At 41.2% G+C, this 24,738-nt stretch overlaps 1 protein-coding gene across 5 annotated transcripts; it reads right to left on the minus strand.

Moving 5' to 3' along the window:
* Window positions 1–710: 710 nt before the first annotated feature.
* sh3bp2 (SH3-domain binding protein 2) lies at window positions 711–23,258 on the minus strand. Of its 5 annotated transcripts, XM_072372215.1 has the most exons (14): window positions 16,982–17,044; window positions 14,979–15,090; window positions 8,287–8,426; window positions 7,680–7,782; window positions 6,654–6,771; window positions 6,372–6,439; window positions 5,650–5,735; window positions 5,011–5,088; window positions 4,218–4,911; window positions 3,964–4,087; window positions 3,705–3,760; window positions 3,400–3,475; window positions 1,873–1,932; window positions 711–1,780 (listed from the first exon to the last, which is right to left on the minus strand). In XM_072372215.1, exons 2-14 carry the CDS (start codon window positions 14,996–14,998, stop codon window positions 1,643–1,645), a joined length of 1,761 nt encoding a protein of 586 aa, XP_072228316.1. In that variant the 5' UTR covers window positions 14,999–15,090; window positions 16,982–17,044; the 3' UTR covers window positions 711–1,642. The 5 variants fall into 5 exon arrangements, with proteins under 5 accessions (XP_072228316.1, XP_072228317.1, XP_072228315.1 ...); XM_072372216.1 differs by lacking the exons at window positions 14,979–15,090; window positions 16,982–17,044 and adding an exon at window positions 23,177–23,258; XM_072372214.1 differs by lacking the exon at window positions 14,979–15,090 and having other exon boundaries at window positions 16,982–17,278.
* Between the last annotated feature and the right edge of the window lie 1,480 nt (window positions 23,259–24,738).

Raw genomic sequence — 24,738 nt, forward strand, 5'->3', positions numbered from 1 at the left:
AGGTGTCCTTTTATTTCTCTATTAACAATAAAATATAGCAAAGCTTCAATTCTTTGGTTCATCTGGTATCAGATATCAAAGAGAAGCATATAAAGCCTCAGATGGACAACTCTACAAGCCTCAGTGAGCATGTTAAATGTTACGGCCATGGAAAAGCACCCCCCAGTGAAGCATGGTGGTGGTAGTGTGATGCTACGAGGGTATGTCTCAGCAGCAGGTACAATAGTCAGACCTCAGGGAAGGATTATCTTTAGCAAAATGCAGAGAAGTCCTAAGTGATTTACCAGTACTTCAAATCACACAGACAAGCCAAAACTGGACAGGCTTAGGGACACATTTATGACTGCTCTTGAGTTTAATTCCACACAGAAGATCTACGGAGAGAACTAAAGCTGGTAGTTCTCATCCCATTACACAGAGCCTGAGAGATTGTGTCAGGCAGAATGGGAACCCTTGTTCAAAAAGACTGTAAGTTGCAATAAAACAGCTTTTCTCTTGTGTTGAAGTGTCTGCTAAAAGAGAAAGGGTCTAAATAACGACTGAAATCACTGGTTAAAAAAGTACAATTAGCTAATAGTTCAAATCAAATCGGATATTATCAATATGTCTTATAAAAACTGTCTTATACCATTTATATATATATATAAATATGAATATATACACCGTTCAGTTTGAACACAGATTAAATATGAGACAAAACACCAGGGGGCTCGATGTATTTCTTTATATAGTCTTAAGATATATTTCTGTAGAAAACCATATATTTACATTTTTTACAGTCATGCTTTTATACAGTACGTACAAAATTTACATATAAATATAGAAACATTTTACTGGATAAATTTCAGTGCTTTATAAATTGTATTTGCAGAACTTTGCAGCTGACAACAAAACACGCACACGCAAAAACAAGCGTTTTGTTCACGCTCAGTTCCATATTTACAGTATTTTTTTGCACCTTTTAAGGTCTCAGAACACTGTTGAATGAGTGTAACTGAAGCATTAATCCCAGTTACAGCTTCTGGACTTTGCACCTAAACAACAAAGCCTGTTAAATAGTGAGGTTCATGGTATCTCTATCTATTTAAGACGATACATTTAGGTGCAATTTGGCCTTTCAAGGGGCTGGATTGGAATCAACATGAAGCACATAATCAATAATCTGTTCCATAACCACCGACATATAAATACTTTTCTTGCACCTCCAGGTTGTATTTCAAATATTATGCTAAATAATTAACTTTTTATGCCAGAGCCATAACAGGTTCTATAAATCATGAGACCGTTACCATTAATAAATATCTGTGTGTTATGGTAAAATAATATGAAATATCTCTTTTATAGGTAAAATATATGATGCTATGTCTGTTTAAAACACAAATAAAGACGTGTATGGCTGTAAGGTTGGTCTGACAAGTGAGCTCCTGGACTGCGGAAATAGGATTTAAGCCATCCTTCAGCAGCACAGCGCCCCCCTGTGGACAAAATACGTTACACGCGTTATAATTAGGATTACACACTATGTGGAAATAGAAGTCCAGTTTGCCTCATAGCAACAAAACCAGTGGAAAGAACGCAGAGCTCCAAGGAGAATGCCCTGTTTTGGTGTCGGCTGCATTGAGTTAGCTGCTTGTTAATGAGCTCATGTGTTCAGTGCGTTTGTGTAGGGCTTCTGGAGGCAGAGCGAGCCGTGTTGAGGGAGAGGATGGCTGTAGTAGTGTTCGATCAGAGATGGCAGGTTTGGGAAGGTCACTTCACTTTCCAGAAATGTGCAGTCACCCTGGTGAAAACCCAACAGTGAACAGGTTGAATATGTGCAGAAATGGATTCGAACTCTTTAAATACACGGAGTTAAAACACAAGGTTTCTCACCTCCTCAAACAGTCTGTAGTTTCTGGCTTTGTTTATACTGATATCCCACACCACCAGCACCTGGATGATACAAAACAGTCCTTTTATTCAGATTTATTTAACTTGTTCTGGACTTATTATGGTTTAAATGTGCAAATCTGTTTATGTTGGTTTTGGATCTTTTTGAGAAGTGGAGAAAAATAAGGAAGATGAAAACAGAAGAGGCCTAAAAGTGAGAGAAAGTCAGGAGGATGTTGCATTGAATGACTGGGGAAAGCATGGGACTTTCCCCCAAGCCAAGCTGTTTGTATACACTATTTATTTCCATTACGTCTCATTTTTAGTAGCAGTTTGGTTACATTTACGCACCTAAACGTCAGCTGGGTGCTTGGTTGTTTTAACTGCTACACATATGTGTGTCACAGCATGCAGCCAAAGATATTTTGATATCTGGACTGTGCTAGATTATAGACACTGATGAAAAAAATCTGTGTAAGTTTAGGCTCTATTTAGGCAAACAAATGTGACTTTAGATGGCCAATGTGTTCACTTTGACACCTTGCTGATGTTTGTTGTGTTGAAAGTACTGTACTGTGCAGAAGTTTTGAGCCACACCTCATTTCTTTATACATTGCCAGGACATTCAGAGATTAATTTAAATGGAAATGCAGTATAAAAGGCTAAAATAGAGTTTGTACAATTAACACAAGCTTGTATCTGGTCTGAGCTCCTTTACTCTCCAACACAGCCTGAACCCTCTGAGACGAGCTTTCTGTCATTTCTTTAAGGAGTCTTCAGGAATAGTTCTCCAGGCTTCTTGAAGGACATCCCAAAGCTCTTCTTTGGATTCTGAGATATGCCAAGTTTTCAGCTAAAAGCTCCTTATTGGTCCAAAAATACTATTTCATGTCTGTCAAACTGTGTTATCTTCGGCCCAAAAGAAACGGGAACAAAGGATGAGTCTTTGCAACAGGTTGCTAGCAAGCCTGAAGCCTTTAGCGAGCCTAAAGATACAATTCAAAGTTGCCTGCTATGAATAGACACAACACAGATTCGTTTGAATGATTCATAGGTCAGACTTTAGCGGCCGGACGAAGGCAGCAGCACATTCTTTTTGAAAATGGTACAGGGACTGGACTTATGAGAGAAAATGCAGCCAATGTCTATGAAAAACTTGGAGAAACCTGGAGAACTCCTGCTCAAAAGCACTTTAAAAGATGACAAGAAAGTCTGCTTCCTTGGAAGTGACGTACGAGGGATGGGCCACGACTTTTCAACAGTCCTGGATATACTATGATATATGACTTAACTCATGATATTCTATATCCATACATGTATTTGGCAAAGTGTTTGAGAAACCAAGGTGTAACGGATAAACTTTGGAAGATTACTTTTTAAGTACCAAAATTCATTGTGATTTGCTCCGTAAAAGATTTCAGTCCAGAATGGCTTTGGCTCATGTTTACAGCATGTTTACAAGCAGATTTAGTTATAAGAAGAGTTATTCTACTGCTATGCATTGACCAAGCAGCATTGAACTTTTCTCACCTTCGATGTTTTGGTTCCTGAGTTTCTGATGCCGTACAGCCCGTCCTGTGGAGGAATGGGGCTCTCTTTGAATAACCTGTGAGAACAAACATCACCGTCGGTCACAGTTACTTTAATAAACACAATTTCTGGTGGTTGTAATGATGTAAGCCTGAACTAAAATAGAACTACATAAAACCCTGCAGGAGGAGAAGACATCTTTTTCCCACTAGAGGGAAGAAACGCTCCACAAAGCAGCTCTGCTGGTTTTGCTAAGGGAACATTTCAGCTCTCAGATCTATATTAAAAGTGAGCGTGTGTCGTACTTTTCTACAAAGCTTGTTTCAGTTGAGTCGATGAACACAGAGTCTGGCAGCTGCACCTGCAAAAAGAACAAGATGGATGAACATAATGCAAACAAATCGGGGTCGATTGAGACGTAATTCTGTCAGATTTTATAAAGCAAATCTGGTCAAAACGAATTCACGAAGAATAAAAGTTCAGTTTAGACTAAACACGTGGCTTTTGAGTTCTTATCATTCAGTCAAGATGAAAGCCGTTTTCCAGAGCAGCATCTATACATACATTCTCGTAGTCGTCATCAGAATCGTCTCCTCCGCTGTGTTTGTCCAAGACCCGTTTCCTCTTGTACTCGGTGGGGCTCTCGTCTCCCAGCGACCGGAAGCTCTGGCCATCTGGAGATGCTCTTCTGACAGAAAACATTACTTAGAGAGGCAGCTTCAGATGGATGGTTTCATGCTGTGGCGGTCAGTTTTTATTTCTACGTCAGTTGTGGATCGTATGAGAACTTTCAGAAAATGATTTTGAGTTAAACTTACTGAAGAGGTGTTCCTGGCTTGGACTTGACTGAAGGCAGTGGAGGTTTGGCTGTTGGTGGAGGCGGTCTGGGCATCCCCGGCTTACACTGTAGTCCACTTTTAAGTAGTGGAGAGATTGGAGGCTTGCAAGGCAAGGGCGTCTGGCTGAGGAGCGCAGAGGGCCCTTCGGTGTGTGCAGAATGAGGCGGCGGTATACTTGGCTTGCTGCGATGACAGCCGCTTCCCAGTGACTGGCTCGTTCCGACATTAAGGGCGCTGTGGACCGGACCGTTTAGAGCCAGCCTGGTCTCTAACTGATTACAGATGGGCAGAGTGGCGGGGGACTGGATCGACACCCCTGAATGAAGCTTCCAGACTTTCTTGTCATTCCCGGGCCCCCCACCGGTGGTTATCCTACTCTGAGGATATTTCTTCTGACTGGACGGAGGAGGGGGAGGAGGTGTGGAAGACCAGGGATTCTGCCGGTGGGGGGCAAAAGGTAGTGGAGGGGGTGGACCTTTGACATCCTTCTGAAACAAGGAAGTGGAAACAGAAGGCGAGGGCTTTTTGGGGAGTGGGCTGGTGGGGTTTCTGTGTTGTGGCGGGAGGGGCGGAGGAAGGCCTTTGGAGAACCCCAGCGTGGAGTCTTGATGGAGTGGGAACGCTGCCGGCACTGGTGGAGGAGGGTAGGAGGGGGGCGGTCCAGTGGGTCGATCTGCAGAGGTACAAAAATGAACTCAGAACGGCTTGTTGTTTTGAGGCTAATCCTCTTCACAGGTACAGCAAACGGTGCGTTATGAGTGTTCAGCATCACCTGTAGATGTTGGCGAGCAGTCGCTGTCTGGCTTCAGATAGTCTTCTTCATCTTCTTCGTCATCCTCAACGACGTAATCTTCACATAAAAAGAGGAAAGTGTTATAAAGACGTCTCACAGATCACCCACTCCTGTAAGTCATGTCAAAAGGTTATATATATATACCCCAGATTACCAAGGAAAGCTGACATGTTACAGTGTCATTATTTACTGCGAACTCGGCCAAAATGCAAAACATAAAATCTGTAAAATCTGAATTTTTGCTGGTCCGGAGCATTCAGGTGTGTGTTAACACAAGGAGGACAGACCTCAGCAATGATCTTAGAGCAGCAACTGTTGCTGCCCATCAATCTGGGTTACAAGAAAGATTATTTACAAGAGGAAAACATTTAAGACGGTTGCCTGGACAACTGCCAGGAGGTCACCCCAAGGTCAGACTGCAACGTTCAGAGGAACAGCAAAAAAACCAATGAGCTACATCTCAGACTCTACAGGCCTCAGTTAGCATGTTAAAGGTTAAAGGTCATGACAGCACAATTAGAAAAAGACTAAACTAGCATAGTTTGTTTGGAAGGTACGTGTTATGTCCCGATACATAAAACCCTGAGCTGTACGACAGCTTACATGACTGTAACTTACCATCTTCTGTGTTATCAACAGCATGTTTAATATCCATGGGCCTCTCAATCGTGCCATAGAAGCTGTCTGCATCTGAATCCGAGTCACTGTAGAGAAAGGTAGCATTAGTACAGTAGCCTGATATGCATATATCCTGAATTTTAGGTAGAATTTTCTTCATGGCTAATAAGCTAGTGCTAATAAGCAAGTGCTAATAAGCTAGCTAGCAAGCTATCTTGCTAGCTAGCTAAAAAGAGACAATAATTGAAAGTTTTTCCAATGTCTCTCGCTTTCTAGGCATAAACTAGCAGTTTTAATCAGGCCTTCTATCATATTTGACGTGAATGACACGATTAGTGACAAATAAAGCTAACTAACTTAGACTTTTCATTGTCATGTCATTACTGATTTACTATATCAGTCACACTGTTAGCCAGAAGCTAAAACCTGCCTCCAGAATCATGATTCATGTCATACTACAGGTAATATGTGAATGAAAATATGGCACCAGGCTGTTACAATCTATAAGATTGTTTGCTGTTTTCACACTCAACTGTTAAAGGTCAGTGACATCCCACAGGACACACTTAATTAGAGTTATACCACATTCCTTTTCAGTATGTGGTAAACAGTTCAGTTGTAATGTTTTATTCAGTTATAATGACTGAGCTGCAGTTTATTTTCCAAGGACCCTCAGCGTGAAACATCCCCTGATAAGCTATGATATGATTTCATGAGTTTACCTTGGAAGGTGGGACTCTTTTCTGTCATTATAGTGATCTATCTCCCTTCGCAGGTGCCGCATCCATTTCTGAAAGACAGCAATCAAAATATATAAGTGATTTTTCTTTAATAACCCTACTTTTTTTTTTACATGAATTAGCATTAAATAAATTACAGTGTGATATTTCAATTAAAAATGGTAAACTCACAATAAAAACTCAGGTCTAAATGGACTAAATGTAATTTTGTTGTATTTTTCTGAGTATAAAGCCTGAACACAGAGTGAGCAGTGCTATTCTCACCCTCCTCTCATCCTCGCTGGCTGCAGAAAATAACCACGTTCTGTGTTTCTTGCTGAAGTGGACGATCTTAAAGGGAAAAACATTACTGGATGTTGTCTCCTCTGCCGCTCTCATCACCCTGAGGAAATAGATAAATTCAGGAGTTATGCTCGGATGTTTTTCTATTCATTAGTATATAAAGACATTTACATTCTGTCAATGGATCGCTGGAAAATGTGCTTTACAAAGCATGTTATTCCATCTGGGAACCACACAATTGATTGGCTTTTAGCGAGCTCATGTATTCTGAACAGAGAACCAGTTTCACAAGTCAGCCAAGTAGATTATTTGGTTTTCGGGTTTAGCTTATTCCGACACTGTTGTCGTGATCCTTATTCTCATCTGACTGATACTTGGTTCATGGTGGGAACAATCTTTAGGTTCCAAGCAATTTTTTGATCAAAATATGTGAACCACAGTGGTTATTTACTGGTCTCAGAGACCTAAAAAGATACTGAACCCAGCTTTTACACCCAATAATTAGAGAGCACCCTCAAGATTGGGATTTTCTGGGTCCCATGGGACATGAAGCACATCTTGCATGAGTCAGAGGTCGACAAGAAAAAAAAAAACTCTGCATAACCACAACGATGGCAGTTGAGGCGGTAATTAAAAATCCACGATGGTGACATTAAGGCCATTCCAAGAACACCAGGGCTAGCTGGTCGCTTGAGGAGGTAATTAAAGCAGAACTATTTTAATACAAAAGCGAAGTGAGTCTCATGTCTGAGGAAATGACACATTTTTTGAGAATCGTTTCTTTTGTCAGAATGCAGGCAGAAATCGCTGGTGATCCAGTAGGGGCAGAATTAAGAAAAAAACAACCCTACAAAGGGCTCATCTCCAGAGCCCAATTAAATGCAAATGCACCCACAATCCTCGGCTTTGTCGGACATGAGCCTAAAGCTTCCAATTTCAAATGGACAAGAAGCAAGTTAAAAACTCTTCAGACTGAAGACTTTTGGCAGCTGATGCATTTATACTGACCTGTTATAGCCATTTAGAGAGAACGCCCCCTGCGGTGCAGGCGAGGTACTGCTCTTAAAGTAGTACACACAGCCTTTATGGATGATGGTGTACCTCAACGGCCCTGTAAGACATTGAAAGTTTTTTTAATGCTTGATGTAGAATCACTAAAAATACAGTTATATAACTAAATATGAGAATAATCATCTTCTTTGTGTCCATCCGTCAGCAATCTTTTTTTTTATATGATATTTTTATTACTTTTCTGACATGAACACAGACTACAAAACAACAAAACAACATGGCCACAAAAACAAATATCTGACTACTTGTGTGTTATACACAGTACAATACAAAAAAACCCATCTCCCTATATAAATAAGCTGTGAGTATGTGGGAACAAAGTATATAAACATACAGATATATACACCATCACACAAATACATAAGGAAACGCTCAGTCCAGTTACCATTGACAGCGATGCAGTAGATACATATGAGCAAAGAAAGAAGAGTAATAAAGAAAATAACTGTTAATTTAGAGAGAAAAGGCTATATATATTTTTTTAAATGAGAATGAATAGATTAAAAAGAAATGAGTTTCAGCAATCTTTTGACGATGTACTCACATTTCATGAGGCTGAACTGGCTTCCTCCCTTCTTGTGGAGGTATCCTGCTGTGGAAACTCCTCCTGGCATGGTGAGGAGGTTCTGAGCCCCGATGGCTCGCATCGGCACTGGCCAGCACACCTCTGGAGACGACATGGTTCTACAGGAGAAGAGCGGAGAGAAATAAAGGTGAAGATATGAAAATCATCGCAGAAGATCATGGAAATGAGGCATGAAGTACTGGGTAGAGGTTCATTTCGAGTAAAAATAAAACCAACAAGCTCTGAGTGTCCGAAATGTTTCCTCCTCGAAATTTAGATTTGGATCTGGGCCCCGGGCAGCAGTAATCACTCTAAAACGTTTTTAAACATGTCTGAAACTTGGTATTTGAAACACATCAGTCAGAGATAAAGCATTCATAATACACCCAACATACAAACGTCCCGGTTTTAATGGCAAAAAAAACACAGCTCAGTTTTCTTTTGGTGCTGGTGGACAAGGCTGACCCAGTGTCTGAGCCTTTTTCTGTTCCATGGATCGCTCCGTAACCCCTGACGATTTGGAAGATCACTAACAACAATGACAACCAATGACATGAGGGGGGAAACATGAGAACCAGTGCATTTCCCACCTTTTTCTTCTCTAAACCAGCCTGATTCAGGTGGGACCTGCTCAGGTGCTGCCTACCTCCTGTTGAGACTCTTGTTAATGCTCTGAACAGCAGGACTCTCCCTCAGCAGGCTGACTGTGGAGGAAAACACTGTCGAAGCTAAAGCCGGCAGGAGGTCCATGATAGAGACGAACAGGCTGGACTTTCTGTTCTTTCTGCCCTCTCTGGGTTTACTGCTGCGCCTCATCTGATCCAAACCGAGACGTAGGTGTGCTTCCTCTGATTAGACTCACTCTCCACATCACTCTTCAGCGCTCTTTACAGTGTCTTTTGAAGCCTCTCTCTCCCTCTCTTGGCTGCTTTGGTTGATTATCATCTCTCTCTCACTCTCCCCCACACATAAACACAGTCAAACTGAGATAATGGGCTACACGTACACATTGATTTATGCACAAACACACTTTTAGTTCAGACAGGAAATGCACAACATCCTGAGCCCTTTTGCAGGAGTTTTTTAGTCTTGAACTATATGTTTGTGTGTGTGTGCATGCGTGTGAGCGAGAGCAAAAGTAAACACCCCCTAATGAAGGTCTTCATCTTCTAATGTACTTTTATGCAACTTCCAGCTTATCAGCAACATCTGCTGACCTCAGACCAAGAGAGGGTGTGTGTAGATGGAGTCCAGGGCTGCAGTACTTTAAGCCAAAACCCACCTTTTCCCCAAAAAATAAAAATCTCTTATTCTTCATTGATTGATTTTTCAATCTGTCTCATGTTGAGGTTACATTCTCGGTATATTTCAGCGGAACAATGTCATCCTTTGGATGATTTGTGCATTTAACTGAGTTTTATGAAGTAAAACTTACAAAAAAACACATTTCTTCGTACGCACCACCCTTGATTTCACCATCAGAAAAAATGCAAGCACTTCAGGGTGGGAAAATAGTTGGATGATACCCTCTGACATCCGTGTGAGACGTTAAGCTAACCAGCCTTTCTGACCTGATTTCTTAGCCTTAAAAGACCTCCTCTGGTTTGAATGCGACGAGTCTGAGATGCAGCGAGAACACGCGAGCTCAAAGATGTTGTGTTTCAGAACTTGATCCATTAGCGGCATCATCAGGTCACGTTTAAATGGAATATTACAAGATAAAGTTCTGAAAACTTGTGCAAAACCTCTGTCGAGTCTGTTAAATGTCACAACAATCTTCTGTTCAACACGATAGTGGGAATTATAGGGGTAACGTGAAGGTCCCAAACCCGTCTTTCCTAAGATAATGTGGAGTTGTCCCACTCAGCTTTTACAATATGAATTTAAAGTATCTTTACTTCATACAGTACATGCTGAAGTAGAGCCTCCCAATCCTTTGGTGCTGCCATCTTTGACGGCCTCCACACAGCTTGCAGTAGTGACATCTCTCAGTGAGACAACTTAGCATGAGCTACTGTGTAAATGTCAACAATATTAAATTATTTACTCCTCTCACTGACGTATATAGTGTATTAACACAGCTAAAAGCCTAATTAAGCTGCTCTTATTCAAACACTTCAATTCAATTCAATTCAACTTTATTTATATAGCGCCAGATTACAACAATTGTCATCTCAAGGCACTTAAGTAATAAAGTCCAATTCAAGCCAATTGGAATTCAATTCATTGTAATCATAATCCAGTTAATTCATATGGAGCCAATTCAAAAATAATCTCCCGTCCTGAGCCTGAGGGACTGTGGAAAGGAACGACTCCCTTTAACAGGAAGAAACCTCTGGCAGAACCAGAACCAGGAAGAAACCTCTGGCAGAACCAGAACCAGGAAGGGTCCATCCGCCTCGACCAGCTGGGGTTTGAGAAGACAGAAAAGAGGGAAAAGAGGGGGAAAAACACCATAACACCATTCAAAGGATACCTGTTGGAACAGGGAAACTCAACTTGGCTGGTGACACTGCAGTCACTATTTTGAGCAAACTGAAACTGATGCTCGGCTCTGATAAAACGATGATGTAACGGCAGCTTTATCTATTAACAGCATCTGTGCAGTGAGCTCAACTATCTCACATGGAAGATGTAATTTCTGTTAAATGTGGTAGGTTTTAAAGTATAAATCTTTGTGAAACTAATGTTTCTACAGTGCTGCTGAAATGGACCAATAAGGAGAAGGGAAACACAACCAACATGCAGAAACCATGTAAATTCATTCAGGAATAGTGAAACCTTACATCATCCACAAGTTCATATGAAATCTCTGGACATTTTATTATTGAATTATTTCACTACTGAGGTAACAAGAACTTACAAATGATGAAAATGTGTGTTTTTTAAAGGAAGTCTGTTACAATACCGAGACTAATGACTGTGTTTTTTCCCTCTGGGTGCGCACACATCCAATAAAAAGTGTGCAGGCAAGAAACCTGTCGATATCACAAGGTTGTATCACATGTAGTCAACTCTTCTTATGCTGAGGGTGAGAAAATGTGTGATAAAAGTGTTGGAAAAGGGTGAATTGTCTGTGTTTTAAGCTTAGAAGCTCAGTGCATGAGATTTAAGAGCTCTTACCTAACAACTGATCAGGAGAAGCTGCAATAATGACATGTCTAAACAGTGCGATCATTATTTTAGGGTTTCATTTAATGGTGAATACTATCAGCTAATACAGTAAATCCTTCCAGTCATCTAAAGGCTATTACTGATCATTTTGGCCTGAGAGAAAGTACAGCTGACCAGCATCATAATCCACCCACAGCTTCTGATGGAATTCAACAAGATTAAAAAACTATGGTGGCAAAAAGGTCAAAATTATGTCACTCGGCAAGAATTTAACATGAAGATGGATAGAGGGAGCTTGAGGCATAGGAGTCTGGACACAGAGGGGGAGTGGGAACAGGCAGATGATAAATCACCAGGGTGGAGCTGTGCCCTGCTTGTGACCCGAGGGCTTCAAGAGGGAATCTATCATGAGGTTTATTCTCTCACTACTCCATGTGGTGATTACAGATATCCAGCTGATACAGACACAAATGCACAGGTAAATATGTGGGGCTCTGCAGTAACTGAGCCTAATCTCAGCCTGAGCGAGGTCACCGACCGCTTATCATCCACATGAGGATTTCCTGAAGTCTTCGTCCAAACGATAGCAGACCCAGAGCCAGCAAGCAGTACTGAAATAACACGATGCCGCTGTCACTGTGTACTCAGCACTGACATGTTTTTCATAGGAAGTGGGCCAAAGATGGGGATCGAGTGAGGCTGGGGAAGTTTTAGGAGCTTCTCTTTGACCTTTACTCCGACCAAAGACTTCACTGCACACTGAGGTGATTAAACTGATCCAACTGAAGATGATCGGCTGCTCTCAGCTTCAACAGACATTTCATTTTGTGATTTATCACACATTCAAACCGCTTTTTATCTCTCAGTCTCGCAGTGACAGTTGAACTGATTTCGGTTCTTAAAACATTAACTGCGACTACTCTGTGAACACAAACAGGCTTAAACTTCCACTTCAGAGGGCTCAGCTTTCCGTGTTATTTATAAGATTCTTGTTGTTACAACCTGCCACTTACAGGCTATTCTATGTGGGGTTTTTTGTGCATTTTACCTAATTATTCGTTTTTTAAAGGGGATTTGCATTGAAGTGCCTTAAAGTTCTTTTGTTTCTTTACCAGTCTGCCATATCTGCATTTGAACCCTCCATTATCAACTCATCAATAAAGCCAGTAGCATATTCCCATTAAGCTGGAACGTTCATGGTTAGCTAATAATTTAGCAGCAAGCTAGCTCCAGTTATGTATTCAACAAACGTTAGCTGTCACAACTTTAAATTCAAGGCTCAAACTTGGAAAGAAAAAGAAAAATCCCACTTTTCAGCTACTAATCGTTTCTACCTGCCTGTTACCAGCTCTGTTTTGTTGGATTGTTAGTTGTTGCATGTCTGTTTCACTCCAACAGATGTTTTCTTACTTTATGTGTTGCAGTTCTCAAGGTCACTGCTTAAATTTCACACAAAAACCTCTTTTAAGGAAAGTTAAAACTAAAAATTCAGTTGAAAAACTCTTTTGAATTCATATAAAACAGTCAAAATACTATTAAAAATGGGTTATTTATGGTGAAGCTATTGTTTCACAATAATCTCTAGCTTTAAGATACACACAATTACACATTCTTTCTTGGTAAGGAAGATTGCTGTTTTAGTTCAGCTCTTTCTTTACTCTATGAATAACACTAATTCACAGAAACGGGGGATGACATGACACAAGATATTTAGTCACAGAGCCCTGATCAGCCCTTTTTCAAAAAGTAGTCCAGCTTGCTAACTTTACTTGAAAGGAACACGTGTTTAAGCTTTGAATCCCTTCACCTCGCCTCTTGTTTTTCTCCTTTTTTAATCTCTCCATCCTGTACCCTGCTCATGTTTGTGAGACAGAGATGCTAATCAGAGAACTTCTGTTTGATAGGAAGGGAAGCACAGCAGCTGCACGCATACCACACTCATTCAAACATATTTCCTCACGGCTCACACTCACACAAAACACACACATGCAGTCTGAGCTCAACTGTGATTTCATATGAATTCGATTTTTGATCTGATTTAGTCAACAACTGCTCCAACTATGAGAATGGAGTTGATCAGTATCATCAGATAAGGGGGAACCTCATCAAGATGACTGATAGCTGATGGAGGGGGAATTCAATTAACTGGAGCATGAAGAGCTGCTAAAACCAGCATGGTTATCTAAATAAATGAATATATGAGGTGATTAATGTAGCTTTACTGAGGAATCTCTGAGACAACCTCTAAATTACCCTCCTTATAATTATAAAAAAACCATTACAAAACATTGAAAGATAAATAAATAAAGCTCTTATCTGCTAAAAGGAAAAAGGAAGAGCAGCAGACTGACCACCATTTGTGGATAAATAGAATTGAAACTAGTGTGGAAAACCCCTGATGAATCATGCCTCAGGACTGTATTTCTGTTAAATGACCTCATTACAGCATCACTGTTGCAAGTCTTGCATAGTCAAGTAGTTGAATGATGTGTTAAACTGTTTGGATTCTGTTTACGTGGGGCTGCAGCGCTCTGAAAAGGTAATAAATGCATGTTTCTGAGGTGCCTGGTTTGTGTGCTTTTGGAAATGAAGCTGCAGAGCATTAAAACAAAAATCTCTTTTAGATTCCCACATGTCTCTGAAGTCTTCAGTATCTGCAACATCACGGCACAGATTTCCCCAGCTGCCAGGTGTCGGCTTCTGAAAAGCAGAATGTGGCGAACCATATGAATAATACACATGTTTTAGGCTCAGGCTTCATCACGAAGCCCCCGCTGTTTCCTTCACATCTCTCACAAGTGCACAACGCAAAAGTCATAAGTAAACCGCAGACCCCGCTGCAGCAGATCGTCCCTGAAACAGACACAGTTTGCACCTGCAGCTCACTTCCTGTCCCCCATCCTCCAGCCACAATGGCCTGAATCCTTTTCCCTTTTTAGACCTTTTTAATTTTAAATCTTTTACTTCATCGTGCAGGTGCAGGCAGGTTAATCTTAAGCCATCAGGCTTCCTTTTCAACTTCAGCCCACTTGTCCAGATGAGAATCATGAATCTGATGTTGTGGTCGAAGCTCAGTTTCTCTGAGAATGACCCTGTTTTTACAGATGTCTTATTGCTCTTTACGATGTAGCAGCTCTGTATGACCTTCAGAAAATGGCCACAGTCTGAAATACATGTCCAGGCTGTCTTGCTCCGACTGGTTTTCACATCTGCTGCTTATCTTCAAAGTAAAACCTTAAGGGTTTTTACAAAACTACACCGTAACAGAAAGAAGTGTTTGCTGGTGTTTCATATGGAAAGGCACACAGAACTGGGCCCTTTCACGCTCAGTTGTCTGCTCTTGTTTTCTTTCTTTTCACATTCCTTCAGAAAAGAAAACCCAACCGGAGATAAATTGTGCGAGGAGATCATTTCAGAGCACAAATGGCCAGCGATGCATATGATTTATTCGAAATACAAAAGCAGAACAGAAACAGAAAGTTAACTTTTACGTTACACACCAGCAGCAGTGGACACACAGAAAGCTGAAACAATAAAACCGGGTCCACTTTCTCTACCTGTGTCTCCAACGCATCATCTCTTCCTGTGTCCAAATATGGCAGAAGCACTCAACAGGAACTGCACTGTCGTCACGCTCCCATAACGGCCGCAGGAAGGATTCCTCTCAGACTAAACGCACAAGTTTAAATCAAATTCCTGCTGCAGCTGCACATCCCATTTAAAGAAAAAATCTCAAAGATAAAAATCCTGATGCACTCGAAAGGTAAAGAGAGGTGCACCGAGACCGTGAGCCAGGAAGAGAAAGCTTTGAGTTTGTCTCTGACTACAGGCCCACCCCCGTTACTCCTCCCGAAACTGGGGTCGAACATGAGCACACGTTTCCTGTAAACGTCTTCTCCTCTTTGTCTCTAATGCAAACCCTGCAGAGGAATTACTGAGGCAACAGCAGCCAGCTGAGGCGACAGGACCGATTCATCGAAAAGCCACCAAGTCACTGGACATCCTCTAATACGTCTCATAAACAAGCCCTCTGTGTATCTTTCCCTCCCTTAGCTTGAATTTAAACTGTAGCCTGAATCTTTGTATGTACTTTACTTAGAGTAACTTCAGTTCTGAGTTTCTTGCACTTAGAGTTTAACCGTTGTGTGAAAAACAAGATATGAAAGAAATTATTTGACTTACAGCACTGTGTTCTTATCCCTTGGTGGCCTAGAGCAGCTTCACCTTTACCAGCTGTTTACCCATTAGTGCATCATCAACATAATGCAACATTAATTCCACTCACAGGAGACATTTACTGTGGAATGAATCCTTCTATTTGACAGTATGCACTTTACATTTAGCTGCTGTTACCCGCTACCTGAATGAAGGACTTGGGTGTGATTAATTGCAAAATGAGGCTTTACCTTGGGCCTCATATATCTGAATAACAAAGAGTGCTGTTAACTGAGCCATAAACGCTGAAAGAAGCTCAGATTAGGCTCTTTGGGTAGCCACTGGCAGAGATGTGAGTAATGTTAATAAAATCTAGGCGATGTGGTAAAGCGCAACAGAGGTAATAAATTTACAGCAGAGTTGGCTTGACTGACGAGGCAGGAGAATTTTGAATGGAGAGCTCTCCCTCATAGATCCAGAAGCCAAGGAATTGGTAAAGGTCCAGTGCTTAACAAATGTCCCAAATCACTGGAAGTTAAGTTGCAGGAGGTTGAGGTGTCCATGGATTTGTGCCACAGACTGTAATGTGTCATCTGTCCTTCATTACATGGAGAGATGTTCAGTTTATTCTGACATCATAGGTGGGTTGAAACCCATAAAGCCACAGATCCAGAGAGAGAATCCCAAGTTAGCCACTTGCTTTATGTTAGAAAGTAATAACTTGGCCAATTACGATATCCGATAGAGATGGTTTTTATCTTTTATTTTCTCATTAATGCCAGGGAAGCAATGAAATGTGTAACTTGTATCGGCAACATCTCACTGCTGACATCTCGATGAGATGAAACTCTATTTCACATGAGAAAATGAGCATGTTTATGTATTTCTGAGCTTCCGAACAGGGCTGATCTCTTCCCGGCTCGCAGGCTGACATATTTCACAACAGTCTATAACAATTCTAGGACATCAGCAACATTTCCATCGTGAATAAAGCCTCAAAGTAACCAGTTTAGAGATTTTTACCCCCAAAATAACCGGCTAACAGCCAACAGCTTCAGTGCATTTGTTGACGAACAGGGGAGGAAGCTTTACTAAAGCTAACACTAACCAATCCAAATGATGTAAACCGAGTGGTTGCACAGCACACCTGCCATTCAAGGCGACACCCAGGTTGACCAATAGAATCATTAAATTCCAAATATCCGGCACCAGATAAACCCAAAAGACAAACAAGGACATTTTCTTAGTCAGTCTTAGGACTGATCTGCAAACCAAGGCCTGTAGGAAGTCTTTTGGGAACTTATCCATAAAGGAAGTACAAGAAATACATGAAAAGCATAAAACCAGGAAGATGAAGTGAATGGCACAAGCTGCGCCAGGAGAGACAGAAACAGCATGAACTTACATGAATTCCCTTTGTTCCCGAATACACATCCTGTTGCTTAGCTTTGAACTTTGCGAAAAGGACTTTTTCTTCCTCATCGAAGGAGCGGACATGCCAGCGGACTTGACTGCAGCAGCACAGTGCAAAGTACCACCATAATTTTCAATCTCGAAGAGGTACAGCAAACAGGACTAGAGACGGAGATGCAGCTGTATGAGAAGATTAACGGAGGATTCAAATTAAAAGGCACATGTAACCATAAGGTGAACTGGTAGAAGTCTCAGCTGTGTCGTTTAGGAAGTCTGTTGGTGCTCTGAACCCCTGATACTCCAGCAGACATTTCCTGAAGGGGGTTCCTCCTCCAGGCCTGGCTTGTGATTGGCAGACTGTCTTTAGCGCGTTCCTTCCTGCTTCCTCAGAGACTGCACATGATTGGCTGAGAGATACAGCCCACACATACTTCACACACTCGGACACACAGTACCTGAGAAAGAGGTCGGGGGACTTTCCATCTAATCAGACTGGAACAATGTAGAGGCCAAGAACACGAACAGCATGCACACGCGCGCACGTGCACACGCACACACACTTCTCCAAACACAACCTGACGAAAAGCTTTGGCCCTGTGGGTTTTCCAGCTCCCTTACTAGTTTAAAGTATTTAAAGTGTGCAACTATGCTGCAACATCCGTCTGTACCTATTACTGCAAATTAAGAGAAAACCAAAATAAAGGCTTTTCTTTCCTGGAATGCATCTAACATGTGAAAATCTGATTGAATTTAACAGTAAAAAGTCACAAATTCAGCTGCCATTATGGAGAACAATGCAAAGTAACTCTAATGAGTGACAAAGTGAATGCATATATTATAAAGAAAGGAAATAATAAATAGTTTGATCAAATCAATTGATTTGTTTTGATTCAGGCATCTTTTAAGGTGCATTTTGAAACCTTTTTTGGTTACAAACAGTTCAAAATATTCCAGAATTAACTAAACTAGTCATAAACAGCCCATATATGGGATTTTATTTCACTTTTCCCTTCATGATACGGTACAGTTTTCTTCCAGTGTTGGTGTTACCAGGTCGCTGACACTTTTTAGGTGCAACCTCAGCTGAGATTTTAAGCGAGCTGAGTCAACACGGTGGTATACGGTGGTGTGAAAACGCTGCAGACCCTTGATTGTTCAAAGAGAATCATCACCTGTGGGTGTAAACAACTCTCATGGACACATTATTTACAATTCCATCCATCCATCCTTTGTCTATACCCGCTTAATCCAGTTCAGGGTCGTCAGCACTCACAACAACAAGGGTTCCAGGCTAAAATCTCAGCAGGGCTCCTTCTCTGGGTTCTCCCACAGTCCAAAAACATGCATTTTAGCTTAACTGGACGGTTTAAATGAATCTTAGTTGTGAGCATATGTGATTGTTTGCCACCACTTTACCTCTTTTCTAATGGCTCCAACCCCCCAGTATGGAATAAAACAAGTATGGGAAATGAATAGCTGAATAATAACTACACAAGTATGTCCATTAACCTGAGAATGGATTCACAGATTGTACTCAGCACAGTGAGGAGATACTGTATGCAATGGAAAACAAAGCATTGCAGGGTAGAATCTTTATTGTACCACCACATAATGGAAAAATGTTGTTGGAGTTATTTAGGTCCAATAACATGCAGGACAGCTTTTTGGCAAGTGAGCTTTAGAGAGCCGGATGGTTGAGAGTTAAGCCAAGATTGCAGTGGTGATCGGACACTGTGCAAGTTAATATTTGGATCATTTCCATGGTAGAGCAGATGTATTTAAAGGTGCAAATCTCACAATCTGGTGTAGCTAATGTTGTAGTGGAATGAATACTGATTATATTAATAATTTAAACCTATACCTAACCTATGTTACGTGAAGATTATGTCATTGTGCAACTCTGAACCTAGTTTCAGAATGACCAAAGGAGAGCTGAGGGAGAGGCGCTGCGGCTGCTGGTCTGTTTCTGCGCTGTCAGTGTTCGCATTTCATACCACAACAGTATCAGTGATGAAGCTGTCGCTCACATAGTGAGAAACATGCAGCACAACATTGCGTGAAAGAGGACGATTGTGTGAGTGTTGCAGATACAAAAGAGTTTGAGCGGCATTAGAACTTCACAAGTGTGTTTTCACCCCATCTGAACGCTGGTGGCTGCTATGTTGCCTCAGCCTCTTCATCTGTTTGCTTCTCTCCTACTGTCTGTACTTATTTACAGTCTATACCACATTTTTCTGACCACTTAAAATCCTTTAATTTTCTCAAAAATCTACTTAAAATGCGGTGCGCCTAATGTATGAATAAATTCTGGTTGTGCTTTCTGACCTAGAACTGATTTTATGTGGTACACGGTGCTCAAAAATCTGTCAAAATGCTTCAGCACGGCCTTGGTGAGCTACGAAGCTGCGCTGCTTGATGGATTGAGCATTCAGGCCACCGTAGTCAACAATAAGGTGTGTGCATTCATTCATTTTCTATACCCGCTGCCCCAAAAATGGCTCCTGGTCAGAGACATGCTGACGAAGCGGATTTCAAACTCAACCCAGTACAAGTTGAATAAAGTTTGACTTTTCTGAGTTTTGTTTAATTTAATGCACCTTATAGCCAGAAAAAAACGGTACTGTATGCTCATACAGCCAAACTCCTCCCAACTCCAAGTCCTGTGCCATGTTTAAACTGTGCCAGAATGTGTGGAACCCACATTTGCATCCAATATGCTCTGAACCTAAACCTAAATACGATGTTTTCTGTCGTTGTTGCTGACACAGCTGGCAGAGAAAAAGATATGAGCTGCTTAAGTGGCCATCACATGATATTGATTGCTTAAATATACAGTAGAATACTTTAGAATCCAAAACCTTTGTTTGCAAATCCATAACTTTCCGTACGTAACAGAAAACCTAGAATACATCTGTGCTTGTGCAATTTTACAACCTTCAGGAAGTCAGTAAGTAAACCAGTTTTATTTTTAGATTAAATGAAGTTGTTACGTAAGTCTAATGAGGCGTTGATTTTATTTTCACAGTGATTCGAAGCACATCCCCCCCTCCCACAACATCCAAAACATTTCCAAAAAAGTATCTTTAAAAGAGGGTTCCACTGATTTAACATGTTTTACTGCAGAAAAAACAAATAGGAATGTTAAACACAGCGTATAGTATGAGCTAAGGTTTGGAGCAGTACTGTCTATGGCAACAATGTGACATTTGATAGTCACAAAAGTGAGGACTGCTGGTTCCTGTAAGCTAGTCGCCCACTCCATCTAACCGCTGTATATTTCAAAGCAAGCGACACAGTCGGAGTGAGTCAAAGCAAAACTTTCTTTTCAACAAACTGACAAAGGAAACATCGGGCTGCTACTCATACTGTATCTGGTTATATTTACTGACTTATAACCTTTAACTGAAACCAGTGTGATATGGCTGTGATGTCAGCAGTGCTGCACGGAGGAAATCACAAAGCTTTAGTGATGTGCACAGCGCTGCTCATCGGGTTACTGCAACAATCCACAATCTGGCTGGTCACTTAGCTTTCTGTCACCTTATATGTAGATATGCTATGTTGTCAAAGGTTTTCACTCACCCATCCATATTAATAAATTCAGGTGTTCCAATCACTTCCATGGCCACAGGTGTATGAATTCAAGCACCTAGGCATGCGACTCGCTCCCAGGAGCTCAGTGAATTCCAGGATGCCACCTGTGCAACAAGTCCAGTCGTGAGATTTCCTCCTAAATATTCCACAGTCAGCTGCCAGTGGGATTATAACAAAGTGGAAGCGATTGGGAAAGACAGCAACTCAGCCACGAAGTGGTCGGCCACGTAAAATGACAGAATGGGGTCAGCGGATGCTGAGGTCGCCGGCTACAGACCTCCAAACTTCACGTGGCCTTCAGATTAGCTCAAGAACAGGTGTGGAAGAACCTGATCGGCCTGCACAGAGTCCTGACCTCAACCCGATAGAACACAGTTGGGATGAATTAGAGCGGAGACTGCGAGCCACAGGCCTTCTGTCAGTGTCTGACAGAATGAGCTTCTGGATGAATGGTAAAAACTCCCATAAACACCTTCCTAAACCTTGAGGAAAGCTTTCCCAGAAGAGTTGAAGCTGCTATAGCTGCAAAGGGTGGGCCGACATCATATTAAACCCTATGGATAAAGAATGGGATGTTACTTTAGCTCATATGCGTATAAAGGCAGATGAGCAATATATACCTCATATATATATATATATATACCATATTTGTGTGTGTGCTTTGTTTGTATTTCTCAGTGTGTTTTTTTTCAAAGAACATCATCAAGCAAAGAGGTGGAACAAAATTCTACATATTTGGAAGAACAGAGGCCAGATGAAGGCAAATTAAATCCTAAATATTAACCAGCTAAAGTGGTTTCGAATGTTTATAACAATAATGATAATTAAGACTAAATAGATTTACAGTTGTTTGTTGAGTCACAGATGCGTACATAAGCAGCAAGAGAAGCATCTAAGTTCCATCTCATGCAAAGTAGTATAGGGTGTATACTACAAAGCCAGGGAGGGCGCATGCAAAAGTCTTATCTGACCACCTGTGTCTCACATCAGGCAGCGACACACATCAGATGTAGCTCCAGTTCGCCAAGAAATTGCAAAAGAAGAAGACAATTTTGGATTATCTAGCCAAGACATTAGCATGGACTGCCTGCTGGGTTGTTATGCTTGTCTGGCTGCTATGGGTTGCTGGGTTAAATGCATGAGAAGTGAGCTTATCTTATCAGATCAGCAGCTAACTGTGGAAAGGATAGCATTTGTCAGTTTGTCATTAGTCTAAATTTTGGCTAATCTCCTGTATAAAACATATATATTTGCTTGTTCACTTGGAAAATGTTGTTTGAGTGTAAATAACTAGCAGCTAAGCAACAGTGGAATCATCTGGTAGACTACAGTAACGGCTATCAAATGATCAAACCACTGTCTGACTTCACATGGTTTCACATAAAGCAGAAGTTCAAACAGAGGCCCTCAAAATAAAGAAGAAAAACAGGCCAATTAACATGAAAAAAAAGTGAAAATGAGATCCACACACTGCTGTGACCCCGCAGTGATGCCACCATTAGCACAGGACTTCTAAAAGATACAGGCTTAATGTGAATGCATACATATTACACGAGCTAAGCAGCAAATATGCCTCTTGTGTGCACTCAAAATGCTATTCAGAATCCTTTCTGATGTCAAATACTGGAGATATGTGCAGAAATATAAATAAATTAAACTATAGCTAATTGCTAAAGAAGTTAGAAGAGGGATGGAGGCTGGTAAAGAGGGTAATACAGCAGCACAGCTGCAATATTAAACACACTGCCAGCCTTTCAAGTGCTCAAGCTCTAACGGAACGAGATCATTGTGGCTTTTAACCAGTCAGGTTTGACTTCAATTCATGCAGTAGTTCAGTCGGGTGAATTAAAACACAACGCAATACGGCAAATACGGGATAAAACTGGAAACAAATGCTTCAAGGGGAAAACGTTAGCTTGTTTTCCTGGAATACACATCTGAACAATGTAGTAGAGCTAAGAGGCTCTTCTAATCAACACTACTTCCTCTACTGCATCATTTTATAGGGGAAGACAACTGGTGTTTCCAACTGATAAAGCTTATTTCAATTAGCAACGTTTACCATCATCGCCTAAAACCGAGAAACTCCTTTGGTTTGAACGGTCCGTATGAATTTGGAGTGAAATGGCATTATCTTTGCAGTAAAGCATGTTCTGCAGTGGGAGGGATGGATTGCTCCTATGACTGTCCAATTCTACAGCAACTAAGTGAGTAGGTCTATGCAAACTTTGTGTTTTTCATTTATATTTTACAGAAAAGTAACGTGGAAAATGATGCGTCTTAATTCACATTCATCCCAATCATTTATCATGATGTCAAGACGGAATAAACACCCAGCTTTACACTCTGATACATACTTTATAATGTGTGTACGTGGCTCCATGAGTAAAGTGTCACATATGAAGAAATACATCAAAAGAACTGTAACAGCAAATAGACCAGAGGAAGCTTTCTGAATGACTTGCATATCTGCAGAGAGACAGTATGACACCGGCTCTCTCTTATAAAGAATTCAGCAGCGATGCATCCCTCATTTAAAAGCCTTTACAAGAGCAGAAAGTCCACAAAGCGCACAACTTTTGATGAAACTTACCCATGGATTGCTGTGTCAGCTGTCAAGGTCCTCTGCCTTTGTCTGTGTCATCAGTGGTTTGAGCCCCGCACAGCTCTACTTCAGCCCAGTTCACTTCCTGGGCCGGCTATTCAGAGCTGCTGCTTAGTGACACAACACCCTCCCTTTAACCACAAGAGAAACTGGCTGCAGCTCTCATTCAAACACAGACATGCAGACAAACATAGGCATAGTGTAAAAAAAGAAACATGGGTCTTTCTCACGTGCAAAGGCCTTTAAACAGCAATCTGTTGAAGTATCAACAGTTTTTTAAGACATAATATACTTCAGATATGTCATTAGCTTAACTTACACTGACTTGACTGTGGCACCAATACCAATATGTGTCATGTTTCAGTAGTTGTGTGACTGAAGCCAGTAATTCATGATAAACTTCCTCTTTATTGTGTAGCTGAGCCACTCCTTTTGATCAGGAAATATGTCGCATCTGTATATAACCTGAGATCTGTTGCTTTACATTCACACTAACACCCACTGTGATGGACCATGCACCCTGAATTTCCTCTTAAGCTAAATCTTTCCACTATTTTCTGGTTTCAGCTTCTAAAATGTGAGAGATCAAGAGTTGTCCATGACATGCAATGAGCATTTGATGGCTTTACATGAACAAAACAAATTATCTGAAAATGGACTGTCAACATTCAAGACTTTCATCAAACACAATAATGACAAGAATGACCGATGTTATGTTTCAAGAACATGCAACCTCCGGTGGATGTGGAGGCAACTGCATGTGAAGGGTGTCAATGTCTCTGATGCTGTGATTCTGGCTAATAGTTATCAAACCAGGATTTTATTAGAGCAGAGCGACAGTCTACAATAAGGTGACTCCTGGTTTCTTTGTGGAGTTTGCATATGCCTAGTTTACTGTAGCCTGATAATAAGAGGATTCCTGGTTTCTTTGTGGAGTTTGCATGTGCCTAGGTTCCTGTAGCCTGATAATAAGGTGACTCCTGGTTTCTTTGTGGAGTTTGCATGTGCCTAGGTTACTGTAGCCTGACAATAAGGTCGTTCCTGGTTTCAATGTGGAGTTTGCATGTGCCTAGGTTACTGTAGCCTGACAATAAGGTGATTCCTGGTTTCTTTGTGGAGTTTGCATGTGCTTAGGTTACTGTAGCCTGACAATAAGGTGATTCCTGGTTTCTTTGTGTAGTTTGCATGTGCCTAGGTTACTGTAGCCTGACAGTAAGGTGACTCCTGGTTTCTTTGTGGAGTTTGCATATGCCTAGTTTACTGTAGCCTGATAATAAGAGGATTCCTGGTTTCTTTGTGGAGTTTGCATGTGCCTAGGTTACTGTAGCCTGACAGTAAGGTGACTCCTGGTTTCTTTGTGGAGTTTGCATGTGCCTAGGTTCCTGTAGCCTGATAATAAGGTGACTCCTGGTTTCTTTGTGGAGTTTGCATGTGCCTAGGTTACTGTAGCCTGACAATAAGGTCGTTCCTGGTTTCAATGTGGAGTTTGCATGTGCCTAGGTTACTGTAGCCTGACAATAAGGTGATTCTGGTTTCTTTGTGGAGTTTGC

This window comes from Leuresthes tenuis, unplaced genomic scaffold, assembly GCF_036924035.1.
Source record: "Leuresthes tenuis unplaced genomic scaffold, fLeuTen1.0.hap1 SCAF_19, whole genome shotgun sequence".
In the NCBI taxonomy this organism is placed as follows: domain Eukaryota; kingdom Metazoa; phylum Chordata; class Actinopteri; order Atheriniformes; family Atherinopsidae; genus Leuresthes; species Leuresthes tenuis.

What these genes read in the sequence shown, in the direction of transcription:
- sh3bp2 (XM_072372212.1), bottom strand. Translation starts at nt 9,123, where the DNA reads ATGAGGCGCAGCAGTAAACCCAGAGAGGGCAGAAAGAACAGAAAGTCC. An exon ending in AACAAGAGTCTCAACAGGAG is followed by an intron (nt 8,427 to 8,953) that starts GTAGGCAGCACC and finishes CTTCTCCTGTAG; the next exon opens with AACCATGTCGTCTCCAGAGG. An exon ending in GAAACAAGCTTTGTAGAAAA is followed by an intron (nt 3,476 to 3,704) that starts GTACGACACACG and finishes TTGTTCTCACAG; the next exon opens with GTTATTCAAAGAGAGCCCCA.